This window comes from Urocampus carinirostris, chromosome 10 (genome assembly GCF_059441175.1).
Source record: "Urocampus carinirostris isolate Australia breed hairy pipefish chromosome 10, RoL_Ucar_1.0, whole genome shotgun sequence".
Taxonomy (NCBI): domain Eukaryota; kingdom Metazoa; phylum Chordata; class Actinopteri; order Syngnathiformes; family Syngnathidae; genus Urocampus; species Urocampus carinirostris.
In genome coordinates, this window is record NC_142358.1 from 12,770,122 (window position 1) to 12,791,014 (window position 20,893).

At 38.5% G+C, this 20,893-nt stretch overlaps 1 protein-coding gene across 10 annotated transcripts in view; it reads right to left on the reverse strand.

Moving 5' to 3' along the window:
- Window positions 1-20,548, reverse strand: part of synrg (synergin, gamma) — a 40,145-nt gene extending 19,597 nt beyond the window's left edge. For 4 of the 10 annotated variants that reach the window (XM_088344919.1, XM_088344918.1, XM_088344917.1 and 1 more), the window contains exons 1-15: window positions 20,497-20,548; window positions 16,802-16,842; window positions 15,984-16,126; window positions 14,643-14,770; window positions 12,578-12,683; window positions 12,379-12,490; window positions 11,744-12,091; window positions 9,500-9,781; window positions 8,771-8,851; window positions 8,358-8,554; window positions 7,684-7,920; window positions 7,390-7,529; window positions 6,756-6,871; window positions 6,610-6,672; window positions 4,446-5,309 (exon numbers count right to left, since the gene is read on the reverse strand). In XM_088344919.1, coding sequence (XP_088201045.1) covers window positions 4,446-5,309; window positions 6,610-6,672; window positions 6,756-6,871; window positions 7,390-7,529; window positions 7,684-7,920; window positions 8,358-8,554; window positions 8,771-8,851; window positions 9,500-9,781; window positions 11,744-12,091; window positions 12,379-12,490; window positions 12,578-12,683; window positions 14,643-14,770; window positions 15,984-16,126; window positions 16,802-16,842; window positions 20,497-20,531 — 2,893 coding nt within the window. In that variant the 5' untranslated portion in view covers window positions 20,532-20,548. The remainder of the gene's footprint in view (window positions 1-4,445; window positions 5,310-6,609; window positions 6,673-6,755; window positions 6,872-7,389; window positions 7,530-7,683; window positions 7,921-8,357; window positions 8,555-8,770; window positions 8,852-9,499; window positions 9,782-11,743; window positions 12,092-12,378; window positions 12,491-12,577; window positions 12,684-14,642; window positions 14,771-15,983; window positions 16,127-16,801; window positions 16,843-20,496) is intronic. The other 6 variants (XM_088344924.1, XM_088344922.1, XM_088344916.1 and 3 more) reach the window with 5 other exon arrangements.
- Between the last annotated feature and the right edge of the window lie 345 nt (window positions 20,549-20,893).

A 20,893-nucleotide genomic window follows, 5' to 3' on the forward strand; every position in this document is an offset into this window, starting at 1 on the left:
TCTTTCTTCAGGTTCCCCTGATATATGGGGTTCCAGTATATCAAAATGTGGTGAGTCATTTGGTCAGATGACAATATAGGACAAAAAACATGACTCATTCCATCTTGTTCAACAGTGCAGCCTGGTGGTAGGGTAGTATGGATTTGGCAGAGATTAGTACTGTACTAGAGTGATGATTTTTGTTTGAAGCACTCCATTTTGAGGTCGAGTTTTCAACAAAGGTAAGGATAGGCTATCTGGGTTTAAACTAATGAAAATCTGCTTTTAAATTGGGTTTCACAATCCAAATGATCCTAACCTAATAACTAGCATGTTCTATTTAGTCATTCAACTAAAATATGCATTTAATATTACACATGTGTTATTTAACCTACTGTTTTACGATCAGTAATTAAAAAATTAAAAAATTAAAATCGTATTCATTTTTAAAAATGTTATGTACTATACAAATAAAATACGATAACATTGATAATATACTTGCAAGACATACACCAGCAACTTTTTTAGATGCTTCCCAAACGTGTTTGTAGTGTCCAATAGAGCCCCAAAAATCAATTTGTGAAATTGACAAGAATCTAGTGCGGTATGTGAAGCATTTTAAGGAAAAGAAGGGAAAGAAAAAAATAAGACGGCACCCAATTTCAGCCAGACCAAGAGGAATATTTATTACCACAACATGAGAGGAGAGAGCCAGAAAAGGTCACAAAGTATAAGAGAGATCTATTGTTACAAGAGGAGCTTTTCGGCAAACAAACACGTGTAAAACTGGACGGCAGATTTGTTGTGTCATACAGGGGCATGCAGAGTCAAGAGCAGAAAGGAAAAAGTCAATCGAAAGACAAAGAAAAGACCCAAAAAAAGGAGTCAGAAGGCACAGTCACAAACTCAGATCAGTTAATCGGAGGAGGTAATAAAATCCATTCGTCTACCAGGTTGGAAAGTAGCACTTTTTTCTTTTGGAAAAAAGGGTAACAACACAACACGAACCCATTTAAGGACTAAATAATATAAAAGAAAGGTAATACGGAGGCTATAAATTGGTAATTTTCTATGCTTTTAAACAATTATATTGGCCTATCAAGCACTCAAAGGGTTACAAAGCGGCCAAAGATTCCTGGGATTCCACAAAAAGACTTTAAATGCATCCCAAAACAATATTTAAAGAGACAGTATCCTTTTTTCATTTGCTTTAGTGACGATACGTAGTTTGACTGGTACTCCAGTATTTAATCCATCATATATCACAAAAATTTATATCTCAATCCCAAAATAAGAAAGTCAATCTCTTTCATATGAATACCATTTTAAAATCTTGTACATTTTCTCAATGTCGCATAAAACAGCATCTTAGATGGGCGGACTGTCTACTTGTCAATTTCACAAATTAAATGAGGCAGCAGGAAGCAGGGCATGATGGGTAAAACAAAAGGAACATATCTCAAAGCAGATATGACAATTCAAATCCCCCCCTCTCAAAATAAACAATTATTTCCTTCTGTGCACTGTGCCGCAAAGCCACGTGACAAAAAGAGTACTGTCTCTTTAAGAGTAGGTCATTGAGTATGTGCATGTTGAAAAACAGCCAGTGCATCAAACTGGGATGAACAACACAAGATGCTCTGATGCTTTAGATAAAAATAGGCGTTACACAGACTGACAAGAACTTCATTGGAAACGGTCCATGTTGTCTGCTTCTGTGTCCTATATGTTGTCAATTATAAGGCAATGACGATGCTCAATGTGAATGGAGAACATGACTAAAACATTTCTAAATGAATAAATAAGCAAATGGGTTGTGTTAAGAATATGCCACACAAAGCAAATGGTCCCGATTTGCTGAGGGTTAGTAAGTGCAAAAACGGAATGCAAACTGATTTAACGTGGGTGGAATCCGTCAATTTAAACTGTGCACACATTAATCAAAAACCCATTGTTTGTAAATCGGTCTCAAAATGGACAAAAATTGATACATAATCTAGCCTTATCCAGATAACTGTTCTAGGCATGGTGGTTATGAGGTCCCGAAGTCCCTTTTTTCGCCCACCTATTTCCATTGCTGCTTGACATAAATGGGACGAATTGAGGGGAACTATATCCCAATACCAACCGTAAAAGGTGGTGTTTTCCACCAACTTTAACATAGAAGTTCCGTAGAACTATCACAAAAACTGGGGATGAAATGAAACTTTCCAAATTATTTTACATTTAGAAATGTTCATAAATAGAATGAACAGAAAAGGGCTAAGGTCAACACAACAATAATTTGCTTTAGGACATAATACTGCCTTTTACACTACCTATACAAAGATGATCTTTTTACCACTTCTAGCAGTAGTGTTTTAGTAATTTCACTAGTAAAATGCAGATTTACCAAAAGAAAAAAGGCTAATATCATTAAAACCTTTGTTTCACAAATATTTCATTTGATAGAATATAGATGATCAATCTCTTTATGTATTTATTTTGTGCTAATGTCAAAGCCATGTCTAATATAAAAAAATGTAGATTGCGCCATCACATAAGCATTTCATCAGGTCTTGAAAACCATGTCTAGTACGAGTGTATGGCTAACATTTTATGGGTTTATAAAGGTTATTTGAGTAGGTGTCCATAGCTAATATATTTTGCTAGTCAGAGCACGCTAAGTACTTTTTAATTAGAATAATTTAAGTGGAGTGGATTTTTTTTGCCTTTTTCCAAATGAACGACCAGCACCTGAGGAAGAACTACCAACCAGAAGACAGAATTTGTGAGACTAGAAGGAGACTATTTTCAAATATTATTAGTGGTTTATAAGAAGGGCCCGGACTATTACGATCCTTCAATCATCAGCCAAAGCAATTGGCAAGATAATTATAACTTTCAAAGCAACTAGAAGGCCCAAATGTATTGTCTTGCATTAGCAACGACCAGATAGCGACCATATTTAGTTATCTATGAAAATGTAGAATGATACGGATGTAGAGTTTACCACAAAAGCTAACAGGAAGCATTTGCATTTTTGTCCTTCTGCTACAATCTATATGATTAAAAGAATCAGATGCTTAATCTATAATCTGGGGGGGTTTCCAGCTCAAAATCGTTAAAAAAAACAAAACAAATTCAGCCTTGAAATGGTCAACACAGGACAACAATAATGTGGAAAGGAATAGGGAAAACAATTACTAAAGGAGTATTTAAACAAAACAAACACACATAAATAAATAAATAATTACATAAATAAATATCGTATTTTTCTGTGTATAAAGCATTTTTTTACTGTAGTAAATTACTTTTTTTTTACCGTATTTGTGCAATGATTAATCAGTTGAAAAATATTGCTGACCATAATCACAAAACATTTGATGCTATTGGAATTGAACCAGGGTCCTGGAGGCAAGAGCGCTGAATCCTCCCGTGAGAGGGATGACATACAAAAAGCATTCGATTTTATCTCATCAAACTATTTTTATGCACGGTACCAGAGACAAATGATAGAAAATGGAGAAAACAGGAACGCAAAAAAACACGAAGAGGAAAACAACTATTTGTTCTATCTGATAAATTGGACTTCCGAGGTCGTTAAATGAAAAAATTGTAAATTTTAGGATGGAATTGTGTTCATAGTTTACGTTGATGGTAAATTATTTTAATCATGGTCGCACATATAAGGGTTGTTACAGCTCAAGGCAAGTTAAATTTAAAAAATTTTAAGACTTTTTTCTAATGCTTTTTAAAATCAAATTTAAGACCAAGTCGACAAAAAAACACAACTGAAATAAAAAATTAAAAATGTTTGCACACAATGCATCGTGCCTAGTACACATTACCTGGCAAAGGTTTTAGCCATGGCGAAAAACGTTCATGGAACAGCCACTTCTCGTTAAATATACACTTTCTCATAGTCCAAAAGAAACATCTCTGAAAGGCCCGGCTAAAATCACATCACCATTTTGATAGTTCCGTCATTTTGGTAACACGATGTTACCACGAAAGTAAACCGGTTATCTATCAAAAAAGACAATTGATAAATGTTACTAAATATTTTTAAAACAAACGAATAAAAATCTTTTTAACGTGTTTACATTTGTCAGACTTTTTAAAATTGGATTTAAGGCATTTTAATGCCAATTAATTATTTTTAGAATAATGAATTTAATGCCCTTTAAAACTATATTCCAGGATCAACGGTAAGCCTGCGTGTTCAACATTTGTCGCTAACAATGCTCAGTTTCAGCTAAGAAAAAGTCCATTTAAGTTTTACACCAATTTGTAATTAAAAAATTGGGATGCGCAATATACACAAATAAATACAGTAAATTGAAATAAATAAATAAATAAATTAAAAAAAAAAATGGAAATGATAATGATGCTTAACATCCAACTTGATATGTTACTATCGTGTGTTAGTATGGTTTCTGTGCGTGGAAGGGCATCTCACCAGAGCAAGCGCACTAGTTCCTCACCTGTAGCGGGCGGCTGGTGGGACGAGAGTCCCGTCAGATCCAGAGAGCTGTCCGACATGACGTGCTTCAAATCCCCGCCAATGTCGGTCAGCTTCATGTCCAGCTGCACCGAGAGCGCGTCCTCAGAATCGTCCTTTCCGGCGCTACTGCCGCCGATAGACGGAAGGTCGAGGGACTTGACCGAGGCGCAATCCTCCTTGCCCTGCTTGAAGGCGGACACCTTGTCCACCAGGGTCTTTTCCGAGGCGCCGAGCGCTGTGCAGAATTTGGACGACTGGAAGTCTGCAAAGTCATCGCCGCTGTCTTTTGCGTCGTCATAGGCCAGACCACCGCCTTCTAAAGAAAGCTGCTTGAACACGTCGTATTTGTCTGAGCCCTGCTGACAGGAGGTGTCGCCGTGGACCACCTCACTGCTCTCCCTTTTGAGCTCCCCGCCAGAACTCCCGAATGCCATGAAGTCCGCAAAGTCGTCCTGTGGTGCGGCTGGCGCTTGAGTGGGGTCTAATGACGAAGAGCCAAACAAGGCAAAGTCCCCGAAACCACCTGGTTTGGCGCCTGGTGCGTGTGCCAGAGTGGGAGGTAAAGCCCCAGGTTGCGTGTCGGCAGCAGGCTGCACAGAAGTGGAAATAGAAGAGAAAAGATCCAGGTCTGCCATGTTGAGAGGGTTTTTGACTTGAGAGACGGGGGGTGGTGGCAACGGCTGCTGTTGTTGTAGAGACTGAGAATTGGGGAGAGAAGAAGGGAAGGCGGGCTGGAAGATCTTGGCTGGCTCTGAAGGTTCTAGTGGAGAGACGCTGTCCGCGGTTTTGAAATCAGTGAAGCCGTCGTCAGTTCGGACAGATTTAAAATCCGCGTATCCCTCGCCTGAAAACCAAAACACAGAAAAGTAACTGTGGGAATTTAAAAATAAAGCAGGCCTAACTAGAAGAAAGAATTCAAGCCCAAGGTGGAGTCCGAGCCCGGCTCAAATTTCGGCTCGGGTTTGGCTTAAAATGTCACTCATTTTGTTCAGGTTGGTACCTTCTGTCTTGCGGACTTTAAAAAATATATATTATTTGTTGATAAAAATGTTTACAAAATCATAGTGTGGATACTAAACTTAAAAAATAAAAAAAATAAAACAGGTTTATTGAAAAAAGAAAAACTATTTAAAAAAGAAAGGTAGTGACTTATAGTGGCAAAAAAATGCATTCAGCAAAAAAACTTTTAAAACAATTATGGGCACAAATAGATGAACTATCATACCAAGTTTACTTTTTAACAAATATTCATAGGTCTAGAAATGTATGTTTCTTTTACATAGCGGAGTCTATACTTAATAGTTGCCGCCATTTTTGCCAGGCATCTTGCTGCCACGCTGTGCTCATTTGGCACTGCCTACTCTCTACTGCCTTCTTCTGGCTTAAACTAATGGTCTCAGCTCATTTATCAAGAACACACATTTCTTAGAGGCAGTCGAATAAACTCTTCTTTCATCTTTTTAGGGGGGTTTGGGTTGGCATTTGGATATTAAATGAAGCAGGCCTTTTCTTACTTTTACCATTGTGATGCTACATTAACAAAAAAACAGAGCATAAAGTATCTGTCCTCACAAATAAAGTATGACATTTTGGATTTGCTTCGGGTTCGGTCATGCAAGTCAAGTTAATTGGTCGGGCTAGGGCTGGGTCGGGCTTTAATATCTGAAGGTCTGGGTCAAGTCGGGCTGGACAATACGGCATTACAAATACCGCCAACAGATTTTTTGCACCAAGTTACTCCTAAATCATGAGAATTCAATCTATATGAACTTGTGAGGATTTTGTCAAAAGTCATTCAAAAAAGATAGCAAGTCATATGTAAAGTAAAAACACTCTTCATCACACTGCATGACTTACTGGACTTGTAACACTGGTCCACATTGCAAACTGTTCTAATGAAATAAAAAACAATTGGATTACAGGTGAGGAAAACAATGAAGTTTATCTAATGAATAGGACAAGATATGACACAATTATTATTTGGGAGTCTGTGCCTTTTAGTTAACATTATAGTGATCTCACACGAGTCAATTGGTGCCATGCTTGGCACAGTTTGTTTTATTTTGAAGTATGTATAAAAGGTGATGTCATTAATTTTTTGGAATACTTCGGGGTACTTTATATTGTACAGATGGTGGTCTTACCTGGTGGTTTTTTGTCAGTGGGATTTTCTAAGTGTCTGAACACACTGTACTTGTCTCCTCCATCTAGGTCGGGCAAAAGGTTGAAAAAAAAAAAAAAGGGAATAGTCAAAGACTTCGATACAAATACAACGATTTAAAACTTGTACCTGAGGTGGGCAGTGTGACCTCTGTCGGCTGATCCGCAGACAGCTGCTTGAAGACGGCATACTTATCAGAGGCGGCTGAGGCAGCTCCGGATAGAGGAGTCAACATATCGGGTGCGCTGAAAGATATCAAGCAGGTTTGAAATAAATATTGGAAGAAAATATCAAACCAAATCCTTCAAAATGCACACATTGAGATGGTCTGATGACAGAACACTGAGCCCTGAAAAGTGCAGAGTGAAAAATGCATTAAAATTGAGTTACTTTGTAAAAAAGAAACACAAAATTGTTGTTTACATTTCACAAGGTTAAATCATACTCTATATTGAAATTCTAATCTCAGTCTATGTGCAGTTACTCAAAAGTCTCCATCATCCATTTAAATGTGAAAGAAACTTAACACCACTCAGACACGCATAATTTAGTTCTGCCTCATCTTTATCTCTTGATGTGTAATTGCCTTTCCTTTTCAGCCCGTGAATAATTACGCAGAAATGAACTTCTTGACCGCCCGCTGAAAATAATTCATTAGCAGTTGACCCAACCTCATTGTTATGCTAAGGAGCTTCCAACAAGCTACAAAGAATTCAGATGAGAGTGCTAATTGCACTAAGAAACATTCTAACGAACTTGGTACCTGTTTTGATGCTTCCGTGCCGCATTAGAGGCAAACTTGCCGCTTGATTCCCCTTGGAAGTTGGTAAACGCTTTATCCCCGGTTCCAGCCTTAGGTGCTTCCTGGAAGTCCTGGAAATCGTCGTCTTCCACTTTGGTCACCTTAAGGTATTGGTGGACATAACAATAGAAAATAGACTTTAGGTAATAGTGACTTGAAGTGAAGTTTTGCTTGAACATCTAAACATAAAAACGATCAACAGTAACTCAAAAGTTTAAAAACTGATAGGTGGTAGTTGTAAGTCACAAGTGCTACCTGGGGAGGAGGGAAAGTAGCAACAAAGTTGTTGGCTTGTGCTGGAACTGGTGCTGCAGAGATGGGGGGCACGCCTGTAGGGGCCGTGGTGGGCATGGACACTGGTGGATGGGTCAACATGGGCTGCTGATGCTGAGGCATGACAGGGGCTAAAGCCATAGCGAGGGCTGGCAGGTTGGGCACCGGCGGAGACGGGAACTGACTGAGGATTTCTACATTCATTGCAGGCAGGCCACTCTAAAACATGAAGAATATTTTTTTTAAATGTCTTTGTACAATTTTAACAATCTCATTAGTAGTATTGCCCACAATGACAATGAATGGCCAAAATAAAAAAATATATATTAAAAAAATTAAGAATAATTTGTAAAAATCAAACAAATTCCAGAAAGGTCCTTTAATGAATAAAGTGATAGCTACAGGCTGAGCCGGGGTGGAAAGCACCCGACCTTGGGAGAGTCACTGATGATGAGTCCAGGTTGCACCATAAGATGTATTGTCTGAATTTATAGGGTATGAATATATATTGATTTAATCTACTTTTTTATATGAGATTTTAGCTCAGACAAACTAAAATAATTATAATTGCATAAAGAAATCAGGCACAAGAAATACAAAACAAGATTAAAAAAACAGAGTAGAAATTACATGCACTATTGTTATTATAGACTTACCTGTGCCACACCGATGAGAGCCAACACTGTATACAGTTCCTCTTTTGTCAGCATGCCAGGTGTTGTGCGGTTAGCGGAAGCCCATATTTGGCCCAAAGCCTCCCGGGGAAGACCTGACGACATGAGTAGCGGGTACAGCTTGGCAGTGTCGATCCCAGCCGGAGTCATGCTGAACTCCAGAACCTTTTTAAACATCTCTAAAGATAGAAAAAACAAGGGATATTGTTTCAAAAGATTTTTCATGATTAACTTTAGAAAGCATGACTATTGATTTCTATTACAGTGCACTTTCAAAAAAAGACCGTACAATAATGTTCAGATTCCAATCCGTGGGAAAATAATGTGGAGGTTCCACAAAACAAAGTAGTGAATTAAAGTCGCTATTGTTAAACAAACCAAAATCCACCACTCACCAGGGATCAATCCGTCATTGTAAAGCCAAGCTGGTGGAATGGGTTGGATGTGTTCTGGTTGTGGATACACACCGACGCCCCCTGATGTGATCAAACATACACAGCGTTATTAGCTGTTATCTGTCCTGCATGAGAAGTTGCATTGCCAGGTTCCCAATGTCTTGGCAAACGAGCCCCTGCTTGCATCCAAAAACCACATAAACAGGAATTCAGCATTTGACTGAAGTGACCTACATATTGTTTTAGAGGGTAAAACTAATGGTACTTCACCTTACAAGTTTTTGAGGTTATCCATAATTTTTTTTTAATCAAATATGGTTCAATATTAAAACACTACAAGTGATTTGAGCTTCATCATGGATTGAGTTAAACTTGTCAGACAGAGTACCAATTCACATTATCAGTTACTTAAATCGTGTTATTTCAATGAATATCCTCGCTGTTCACCTTGTCACAAAAGATTGAAACATTAAAATCAGTATTTGAAAGCAAGAAGCAGCAGCAATCTCCAACAGCCCAACAGATAAATTGAATGCAGAAAACCTGGAAATGCAGGAAAGGTGCAAAGGTTTGAATGCCCCATAAATCATTCAAGATTGAGCTCGGCTCGAATGAATGCCAACAAAAAGCACATTAAAATGCAACAGTGGCGGCAATAGAACAGAGGAAGATGCGATTTTAGTGGCAGATGAAGCTGCATAGGTCTCATAAGAAATGGGCTTCTCTCACCACTGTCACCACTTTGTTGAGAGGTCTTGTCGGCAGTCGGGGCCACAATGCCCCCCAATGCAGGGGCTTTAGGTAGTCTTTCTGTGACGAAGACCGACTCTAGACTCAAGTCCCCGGAGATTGCAGCCCAGTTCCTGGCCTTACTGCTGCTCTGAAACTGGGCGGAAACTTGAGCTCTGGGACTCATTTCAGTCAAAGTTTGCCTGGGTTTAAAATCGAAGTGTGCCGTCTTGTTTGTCGTGAGGTCGCAAGAGGAGAAAAGTTTCTCTTCCAAGGACGGGCCTAAAGGATGGGGGGGGGCAACCCGAGAACAAGCAGCTTTTTTATCTGCCTGTAAAAGCTGATCAAAATATTTATAATTGCCGAAATGTACATTTGCGTGAATGGGGCTGTCAGTTGCCGGCAAATTTAATGTTTCAACAATTATCAACGTGGCAAAAGTTCTACCATTTAAAATTTCAGGACTATCAAACAAACCCTGAAATGTAGTTTAACCAAAGTAAGGCATTAACAATATTTTAAATATCCTAAAATTATTTAGACATCCTATCCATCACCCTAGTTTTAATGTAACTATGAAAGGGACATTGTGTGTTATTTCACAAATCCTAGTGGTTAAAAGAAAATTCATTTAAAAACTATATTGATTTGAATAAGGAAAAACACATGAACTATGTTATAAAGTGCATTAAAAAAAAAAATAATAATTATACAGGCATGAAAATTGGTCAGGACTTAAAAAGGTGAGAAGGGCACGGAGGAAAAAACATATTTATTTGTGTATAATGCACACCACTCATTTTTTATTAAAAATCGGTGTAAAATTTAGTTTGACTTTTTTTCAGCTCGAATTAAGTGTTGAAAGTGACAAACATTGTTAAATACGGGTGGCCATGATTCAAATGGGTTATTGAAAACTATGAACACAATGGGTGGGTGGGTGTTTATATCCCTTAACGACTAGGGTTGTAGGGGCACCATTCAGTTCCTGTGTGTCATTTTCGCAAGAACAACCTGGAGGTCCCCATCCTTCTCCAGGCCAACAAAAGTTTCCACCCGGTCTATCAATATAAAATACATCATGTATTTATTTAATGTCCTTTAAAGTCTGATTTACTATCAGATACACTAAAGAGTTGTTTCCATTGTTGTGCTTTTTTGTGTTTATTTATATATTTCAGAAGCACTTTCTGTTTTCTCTATTTCCTATCATTTGTCTTTGGTAACGAGAATAAAAAAATAAAAATGAGGGATATGACCAAGGTAAATAGATAAATAGATAATGAGATAAAATAGAATGCGCGTTACACACAAATAAATACAGTGCTCCTGCCCGTGCAATTGACACTGATTTCAATTCAAACAGACTACCTCAAATGTCCGATTCACTCTAGGAAATCCCAGAATACCCCCCTCCCTGCTTCAAAATATTTTCTCCTCGGATCTATACAATTCACATAGGTCACCGTTTTTTACTTCAAAATGGCCAATTTCGCCTTAAGGTAAGAGATGTTCATGCCTGCTTAAAAATTACATAGCACGAGGCCCACCTAGAGGGAGCTGAGATGAAATTCTGACATCTTGCTGCTACGGGTACCCTCAAAAACTAATAACCTTGTTAAAACCTAGGCAAAAAAATGGGGGAAAACATGGTGCAGTTTGATCACTCTGAATCTTTGTAATCTTCCGTATTATGTGCAGCACTCGTTTTCGGTTACCTTACACAATACAGCAACATCTAGAGGTCAAAAATACACATCGTCCCTTTAAGAAAATAGTCTGGAACTTGTTAAAATGTTAAATCATTAGTTTAAAAAAATGAATAACTAGGACGCAATAGAATGCTGCTTAAACTATCGCATTGGACAGTGCTTGTGTTAAAAAACTAAGAATATTTACATTTATCTGAATAATTACAATTTTAAAAGCACTAGCGTGTCTGATTAAAAAGGTTTGTTCTTATTTTATTAAAAACTTTAAAATTCTAAGAAATAAATCTTTTACACCACTCTAAGTACTTTGCTCAAGGAGACATTGATAGTAATACCCAAATAATGAAACCTAGCATCAGCACTCGAGCACCCCCTCCTTCTGTCATTAAAAAACGACTTGAAAAAAAACCCGACAATCATCTTTTTATGTTTGTTTTTTAACCTCATCTCTATTATTATTTTAGTATTTAAAGGATACCTTCCCAGACTTTAAAAGCATCTTGCACGTAAAGATGACCCCAAAAAGTATTACCTTGAAATGACGTTTGAGAGCTTCCGGTGATGGCAGATTGCACAAGAGCAGCAGTGGGAATGGACACAGAGGAAGGGAGGGAAGTGTGGACTTGAGAGGAAAAGTGAGAGTGTGCGGAACCGAGGGGGCCCTGAACAAAGTCGCTAAACTCCTCATCCTCCTCGGGCAGAACTGTGGTAAGGGGGCCGCTCGCAATTGTCTTTCGGAAGGAGGCCGCAGAGCAAGAGGTGGAGGAAGGAGTGGACCCTTGAAAGTCACTAAACTCATCATTGTCCTCAGAAAAAGGAGGAGGGGGGAGGGAAGGAGTTGCGACAGATGAGTGGGATGATGAAGATGATGAAGTCGAGTCTGCAAGGATGAACACATTGTGATGATGGAGATGAACACAAACACTAGAAATAAAGAAGTGAGGAACAAACAGCAGAGCGCAACAATAGATTCTAGAGCGTGGGTGGGCAGAGTACGGCTGTTGGCACCCATGCAGCCCACGTCATTATTTAATCTGGGTCACCAAGCATTATATTTTTTGGCATTGTAAATCCCGTCATAGTCTGGTAGGGAGGAAACATGTCCAACTTTTATTGTTAAAAATTAGCATGCATTTTTATTTTTTATACCATCATGTGAAACTTTACCTGACTTCTTACTTTGCGACGATGGCGTGGGGTGCATCTTGGCGTCCCGGCTGAAACCGTCCAGATTGCCCTTTATGGCCTCCAAGGCGTCGTCTCGACTCTTCTCCCCCATCTAAAAAACCCAAAAAGCAAACAAAGAAAATGAGATTGAATGGCTGAAACTAGAAGAGAGCTAAAGTACCCTAAGGTTCTTCCTCACTTTGGGTTTGACGCTACTTAACAGCCTGAGCTTCTGCTTCTGCTCCTCGAACTGGCGCCGTTTCCTGTCCTCTTCCAGCATCTTCTGCTGCTGCTCCAGACGCTTCCTATAAAAATAAAAAATAAAAAATAAACTAGCATTGTAAAAAACACACCTTTGAGAATGCCTTTCTATAAATAGATCAAATATCATTGTGTTGGAAAGAATAGCAAGCGGGCTTTTTTAGATTTGACTCACGGTTTTATTCAAATTCTCTGAATATCATTTTTGTCACCATAATATTTGATTTGCCTTTGAATTACTCATTAAAAAAAACCAACACACTCTTAGTTATTTTGTTCAGGTGCTACACATGTATGTAGATTGAGGCTGATCATTCTCTCTTAATAGGCATTTGGGATTTACGGTTTTAAATTAAATTTCAATATTGGTGGGAATTACAGCTGCAGTTGGGGATTAATTCATTTGATTAATTTTAAATATTATTACCGTATTTTCCACACTATAAGGCGCACCGGGTTATAGGGCGCACCCCGAAAAAATAGTTTTTGGTCCTATATTTGACATACATAAGGCGCACCGGATTATAAGGCGCTACAATGGGAACGTCGACAAAACAGTCAGATAGTTCAGTCAAACTTATTACCCCCTTAACATTCCGAAAGCTTGCAAAGAAGCAAATACGTGTCTCAGACATGTACGGAAACAGTGTCTGTACGATGTCACTTAAAGTTTCAAATATCATTCGGAAGGTTAAAGTCTTGGGATTCAAGAAATGCCAACCATTCCTTAGTTTCTATTTTCTTTTTCGCTCGCAACTTTACTGTGCATATGACAATAAACACTTGGAATTGAGTTTAATATAAAAATAGACACTCCATTCCATCCATTATCTGCACCGCTTATCACAGAAACATCGAGTTCAGTCTGAAACAAGATACTGGGAAAATATACAGCCGGAGCAGCTCACCGAAGTCGTTGTGTTCAATAATAATGTGCAACCATGGTCCTCTTATATCCGTGAGTGTAGTAAATCCAGGAGAGTAAAATATTTACAAATACAGTACAGAATAGTAAAATACTGTTTCCTCTATGCCGTAGTTCGACCTAACATGCTATTCACATTCATCTTTTTCGGCCAATTGCAGGCTTTGTTTTGCCCCTTTAGCCTATGCGAGCCTGTAAATTATAAAAAGGATCCGCCCCCTTTACTTCCGAATAACTTTAGCCAATAGTGATTGATTCAAATGATGATTGACACATTGGTTAGCCAATGAAACGCTGGTATATAAATCCCAGCATACACCGCGGACTAATTCGCGTTCGGGGGAAAATCTAGTCGGCGGCTGCTTGCATTAGTTGCAAGACTTAATATTGATCCATATATAAGGCGCACTGTATTATAAGGCGCATGGTCAGCTTTTGAAAAAAATAAAGGCTTTTAAGTGCGCCTTATAGTGCGGAAAATACGGTAGTTGGAAAATAAATAATTCAAAAAACAATAAATTGCATCTAAGGTGCAGGTTGTTTTTAACAGTGAAAGTCTCAAGCTTCCAATTATACTGTGGCCTATGGCCTTATAGTAAAGTGTGAATTTTCCTACGGGGATGAATAAAGTATCTATCTATCTATCTATCTATCTAACTATCTATCTAAAGATGGCTTTAAAGGCGGGGTCTGGGCTAGTGAGTGACGTGGCTATCAGCAAATGACAGTGCAGACTTAAACAAATAATTGTTAACTGGTTAAATCATTTGCAATTCATATGAGAAATAATAATCTAGTATTGTTTTTTACATGAACATTTCAGTTACAATCAACTAGGTCATTATTTTTTCAAAGACCTCTAACTAAAAAATTTTAGCAATTAAGAATTAAATCTATCTGCATTACAAAATTGTTTTTGAAAAAGTTGAATTTATGCATTTTGAGTATTCACTCTGACCACTTGAAAAAGAAAAGACAACCAAACAATAAAAGTATACATATATACAATACTGTGTGTGGATGGGGAAATAACAGCATTTACATTTAGATTACAAAAGTGAAGGTATGTGTTACTTACTGGTGTTCCTCAGCCATTTGCTTCTGCATGTCTGCATTATACTGTGGCCCAGCAGGTCTCATGCCCATGAACTGGGGTTGCCCCAAAAACTGCATCCCGGGGGCCTGCATTCCAAGCGCCATCCCGGCCTGAGACACACATTAAACATATGTCTGCTTATTTAATACGCTACCATGCTTGTAAAACAACACAACCACATTTTAATTAATAGAATTGCTTGTGACGGTCTAAACATGAAAAAAAAAATGTAATATGTGTTTCAAAAACAAACCCGCAATATAGTACAAAGAAAAAACAAGTAAAATCATACATTTAAATCAGGTGTCTTAAACTCAATTAAGATGGTGGCTGCTGAAGCTGTGATCAAGATGAGGTTTGGCCAAATTATGTTTTTCCCCAAATCCAGCGCTGATTAATACATTCTGCTGTTCTTAAATTGACAGCGTTTTATCTTTGTCCACTAGATGTCACTGTAATGTGTAGTGTAACCAAAAATGATTCAGAGGAAGACTAAAGACACCCTCATCTCATCTCATTAGCCATACCGCTTATCCTCATTAGGGTCGCGGGGGGCTGGAGCCCATCCCAGCCATCTCCGGGCAGTGGGCAGGGGACACCCTGAACTGGTTGCCAGCCAATCGCAGGGCACACAGGGACAGACAACTAAAGACACCCTTTTTCTTCTAATTTTTACCCATTCTTTCTCAAATACAAAAAAAGGCAAAATATTGTTCATTAAAAAAACTAGGAAATAAATAAGAAAGGGAGGCAAAAAAGGAAGAAGTAAATAAAATGAAAAGTACGGGAAAAGGAAGCAAAGCAGAGAAAATGGAGAAACAGAAAGACAAAAACAAAAAGAAAAAAATGCAATGTTCTCTATTTTCTTTTTCATTTCTTTTGTCTTTTGTTTTCCTTTTCAAAACTAATAATGTGCGTTTTGGTCACTTAGAGGCTCCGTATTTTGTTTTCTGTAGTACATTTAGCATTTCGGGGGCACAACAGAATACAGTGACAACTAGTTGGAAAATAGTACACCCTATCCTTTTAACTTTCATTAATGCTGGGGCCACAATTGTCCTCTGAGTCACGAATTTGGGACCCCTAGTTAAAATTAATAATATCCCTGTCTGTCTCAATAATATGCGCCACTTTTGGTTTTCAAAGATTCATTGCTGAAGTTTCTGGAATGAGGACACAGAAGTCTATGGTGATCAGCATTTTTTAACGAAGAGTAAGCCAAGAAGCTTCCTCCAAAACACATTCAAAATGCATGTTTGTTGTAGGTTGGGATAGGTTTTTATAACCACTCAAATGCAATGATTTATTGGCTCAAAAACTCACCTGGATTGGCATGGCTCCTGGAGGCATCTGCCCTCCAAAGTTCATTCCCATCATGCTTTGCATACTTGGCTGCATGACTTGAACCATAGGGAAGCCCTGTTGCTGCTGCTGTTGTTGTTGCTGCTGCTGTATAGGCACCATGCCTGTCGATAATACAGACAGGGACAATAAATTTGGATCAAGACATTAAAGGTGAATAAAACAACTATTAAAAACGATTGCCAAATCTATTCATGTGTACATCCCACCAGTGGTACACAGTAAGGGAAAGTTGTCATGGTTATAAATATCATGATTTTGTGACTCAATTTTGCAGAGCAGCTGGGGGAAATAAGACCAACAAAAACCAATCTGTTTTTCAACTGCTTGGAGCAAAACGAGGGGAGGTGGGGAAAAAAAATTAGCCATCTACAATTTTGCCAGGACGCTTTCTGAATCAAGATGTCATTAACCATTTTAAGTGAGCATGAGAGCAACTTAACAAAAAACTATAGTGGTAAACTTAGACTACTGCTAGCATGTAGTTGTAAGGTTTATTTAAACTGAACATACTGACATGAATTAAAAAGAAAGGCCTGTTATTTTAATAACTGAAGAGAATTGATCACATTACAGTATTTGTACTATCCCCTTACCTTGCTGCCATTCCGTCATTGTGCCTGAGTCAATCTGAAAACATTTAGATGCTACAAAGAAATACATCTTTTTTTTTTTTAAATATTCTATTTTTGCTGTCCTCGAAAATACTCAGGAAATATATAAGTGATGCTGTAAAGAAAATAAATACACAGAACTTGAGAGGATGTATTGTATCTTACCTTGCGGCGGGCCCAAACTCCCTCCAACAGGATACATGAAACTAAAAGCAACACATAGAAAAGATTTTTGTCATTGAGTCTATTTCATTTATACAAGTGGTATTTCATTGCTCAACAGATGCTCGGACTGACTATAATCCAAAAGTGTGGCATAAACCAAACAAAACCACGTGTTCCGTGTGTGTTGGCGAGTAATATAACAGATCTCTTCAGACGGCAGCATTGCGTAGTTTCTGATTTGGAATCGACATTAGTATTTAGTTGAACACTATGACATCTGCTATTGAATGAGCAAAAAGGCGCTTCTTTGCCTATGAGGCAGAAAATGTCTCAGGTTCATCATTTTTAGCTGTTTTTTATGGTGAACACAGGACACAAGAGAAATGGTGGAAAAACAGCAACTTTTGAGACATGAACCATAATATCTTAATAGACCGGCTGCAAAAATGGATTGGTCCCTCAGGAACTGTCCTCTCGTGGTTCAGATCCTAACTCTCAGATAGGACGCATTATGTAAGATACAGTGATATGACCTCTATGCCTTTTAGTGTTACTTGTGGAGTTTCGCAGCGCTCAGTACTTGATCCCCTTCTTTTCAGCATTTAATGCTTCTGTTAGGTGATAGTATTCACAAGTATAATAGTTTCCATGGCTACACAGATGCCCCTTAACTGTATCTTTTAATGGAGGCATCAACTGCATTAAATTGTGGAAATTTGGAGGCCGGCCTCAATGAGTCAAATAGATCGATGTCACTTAATTTCTTGCGTTTAAAAAAACAAATAAGAATTATTGGTCTGTCTCAATGCTGTGACTTGTTCTCAGACACTGCTCTGAACCTTGACAAATGTAATATCACCCCGAGTGACTCGGTCAAAATTCCAGGTGTCATATTTGACCCTTTACAGTCCTTTCAGTTACACATTAAGAATAACACTCAAACAGCTTTTTTAAATCTTCGTGACATTACAAAAATTTGCCCAATGCTATACCAGTCTGATGCTAAGATTATAATTTATGCGTTTGTAACCTCCCGTCTCGATTACTGTGATGTACTATTCTCTGGTCTCCCAAGGTCTAGCATCAAAAGGCGTGTGGCTGTTACAAATAGCCGCAGTGAGGCTTTTAACTAACAGAAGAAAATTTGATCGCATTACCCTGATTTTGGTTGACCCGCACTGTCTCCCTGTCAGTTTAAGTTGCAATTTTTAAGTTATGTTGGTATTAAAAGAAATTATACATTGGTTTACACATTGGTTTATACATTTAATTTCCCCTTATGTTTCTGCTCGGAGCCTTGGCCTGGAAAACGCTGATCTCCTAGTGATCGAAGAGCGAATTAGGTTTGACAACGTTCTCGATTCGGACCCCCATGCTGTGGAATGCTCCACCCTCTGAGATTTGATATGCAACCTCTGTGGAAGTGTTTAAATCTAGGCTTAAAACACAATTATATTCAATAGCTTATGAATGATGTTGACCTCGGGAAGCTGTCAACCGGACATTCTGTTATTACCTACTTATTATGTTGATTTTATCTGTGTATTGTCTGCACAGCCCTTTGAGACTTCTTGTGAGTAAGAGCTTTACAAACAAACATGACTGGACTTGACTTTTGTTAGCAAATAAACCTTTGCCTTTGAAAGTAGATCTAATATCACAATATGACGCATGCACAGAATGACACAGTATTTGTGTAGTTTTTTTTCACTACCACAGCCAGGCTTTAGTTTCACCTTTGTCATATCATGTTCATTTATTCAGTCATTATTTACAAGGCCCAGGCTCAAGTGTCCATGTTTTTTCCTAGCTGCTTGCTAGTACATAGAGCTAAACATGATGAAGAATGTGACAGATGCTGATTCACAATGTCTGGGGGTTAACAAACTGATTTTCTTTTTTCAAGTCACAATGAGAATTGTTTGAATGCAGTCCATGTATCCAAAAACTCTCGTGTTTATGTTATTTTAAAGGCAAATGGGAGAAAGCTTAGGAAAAATTCCTGATAAATAAAAAGGTACTTATTGGTGTCGATAAAGTGATGAATAACTATTGTGAAACTATTGGATCAGCATTTAATGGCTGATCTACATTTTGGATTTAATTAAAGTCAATTCAGTAAGCAATTGCAAAGACACTAGCACGCCTAGTGTGCATTATTGATGAAAGGTGCTATGTTTTTACTTCTTGAAGTATTTGTAATTAAATGGGAAGGCTTTCGTATTATATGTGGATTTTTGGAGTACAGTTTTTATACCATTTTCGAAATGATCATAGGTGTAAAGGGATGATGGTATGCAGAGTTTTATTAGAGGAGGATGCTCTTGTTTTAAATCATGTATTTATTATTAACAAGCATAATGGCCTGGCATTGCCAGGCTTGGCGCTGGTGGACATTCTACCTGAGCGAGGTTGTTGGGGCCGTGGTTTGTTGAAAAGCGTCAGGGAGTCACTAAGGAGTCCCAAAAAACAGAATGACCGTATGCAGTTCCAAGTCACGTCATGTTTATTTGTATAGCCCTTAATCACAAGAAGTGTCAAAGGGCTGTAGAGACTAATATCACACCATCCCCTAATCTAATACCTACACCCCAGAGCCGCTTGTACACAAAAGCAGATGTTACCCAAATCTGATGGTATTTATTGGAGGTGCTTTGACATGAAACATAGTTAAAGACACTCCCAGAGGCCTATAGTATTACTGTGTATATTTTCACGATAATTGGTTAAGCCATAGGGCAGCATAGTGGGGCAGTGGTTAGCGCGCGTGCGGCACAGTTCTGAGGTCATGCAATCGAACCTTCCTGTGTGGAGTTTGCATGTTTTCCCTGTGCTTGCGGTTTCCTCCCACATTCCAAAAGCATGCATATCAGGTTAATTGGCTGGTCCAAATTGTCCCTAGGTGTGCATGAGCGAGTGAGTTGTCTGTCTCTGTGTGCCCTGCGACTGGCAGGCAACCGATTCAGGGTGTCCAATGCCCACTGCCCGAGGATGGCTGGGATGGGCTCTAGCACGCCCGCGACCGTACTGAGGATAAACTCTTCAGATAATGGATGGATGGTTAAGCCATTTCGTAGCCCATATACCTCGTACTAACACTAGCGCAAATCGGGATATATATAAAAGTCTAGACTAGATAGATCTAGATGCATCTTAGAACCTGAATGCAATTTTGTTCATTGTAAATATAGAAAATGATAATTTCATGATCTTATTTTTTACCAGATGTCGCCCTCTGACCAAAAAAAATCATGATCAGTCACAACCTTAACTATGAGCCTTCATTACATTGTCATTATAGCCTCTTTACATGTATCGTTTGTATAAGCGTGAAAGACTCACAGACACACATATATACGCATTATCGTTGGGAAGGCGAGATTATCCAAGTAAATGTCGTCACAGGACATAAAATATTGCTCGACTCGAATTATTTCATTGAGAAATTAACAAGAGGTCTGTCAGAGGATCCTTGTTTTGGTGGTCGAATCATTTGACAGGACTCAGCTGCTAGCGGTTAGCAGTGGCACGCAGCCAACTCGTCAGCCGGCTTTCACTAAAATTTATTCGGTCTCAGCGCCCTTTTGAAGACACCTACATTACCTCTCAAAGCCGAAAAGGGTATTTCTTTGATAAATATCCGGAAAACCACTGACAAAATGAAGACCTAAAGGATTTAACAGGCGCTCGAGTACCTGCCGCCTCCCGATGATCCTGGCCGCAGCGCCATCTTGAGAAGGGCATTAGTTTGGCCGTGATGACGTCATTCACATCCTCAGTAGAAAACCCCGTGTTGAGTCTTGCAGGCGTTTTGCGCAGTGCATGCAATAACCAACAGGAGTCAGTGTCTAGCTACCAGCCATACGTTTTGTTGATGAAATAAATAAACGTTTAGCAAATGAATTTCAAGTCACATTTATTTGAATAGAAGATCGAATCTCTGAGGGCAGAGACTTCAAAGATGTGTAATAACAATAATACACACATGATCAAGATGCATTGGACAAAACAAAGTCAAGACAGAGTTACGCTGAATTAATTGATGCCAAATCGAACAAAAGCAATACATAATATAAACTGTAGCATAAAAAA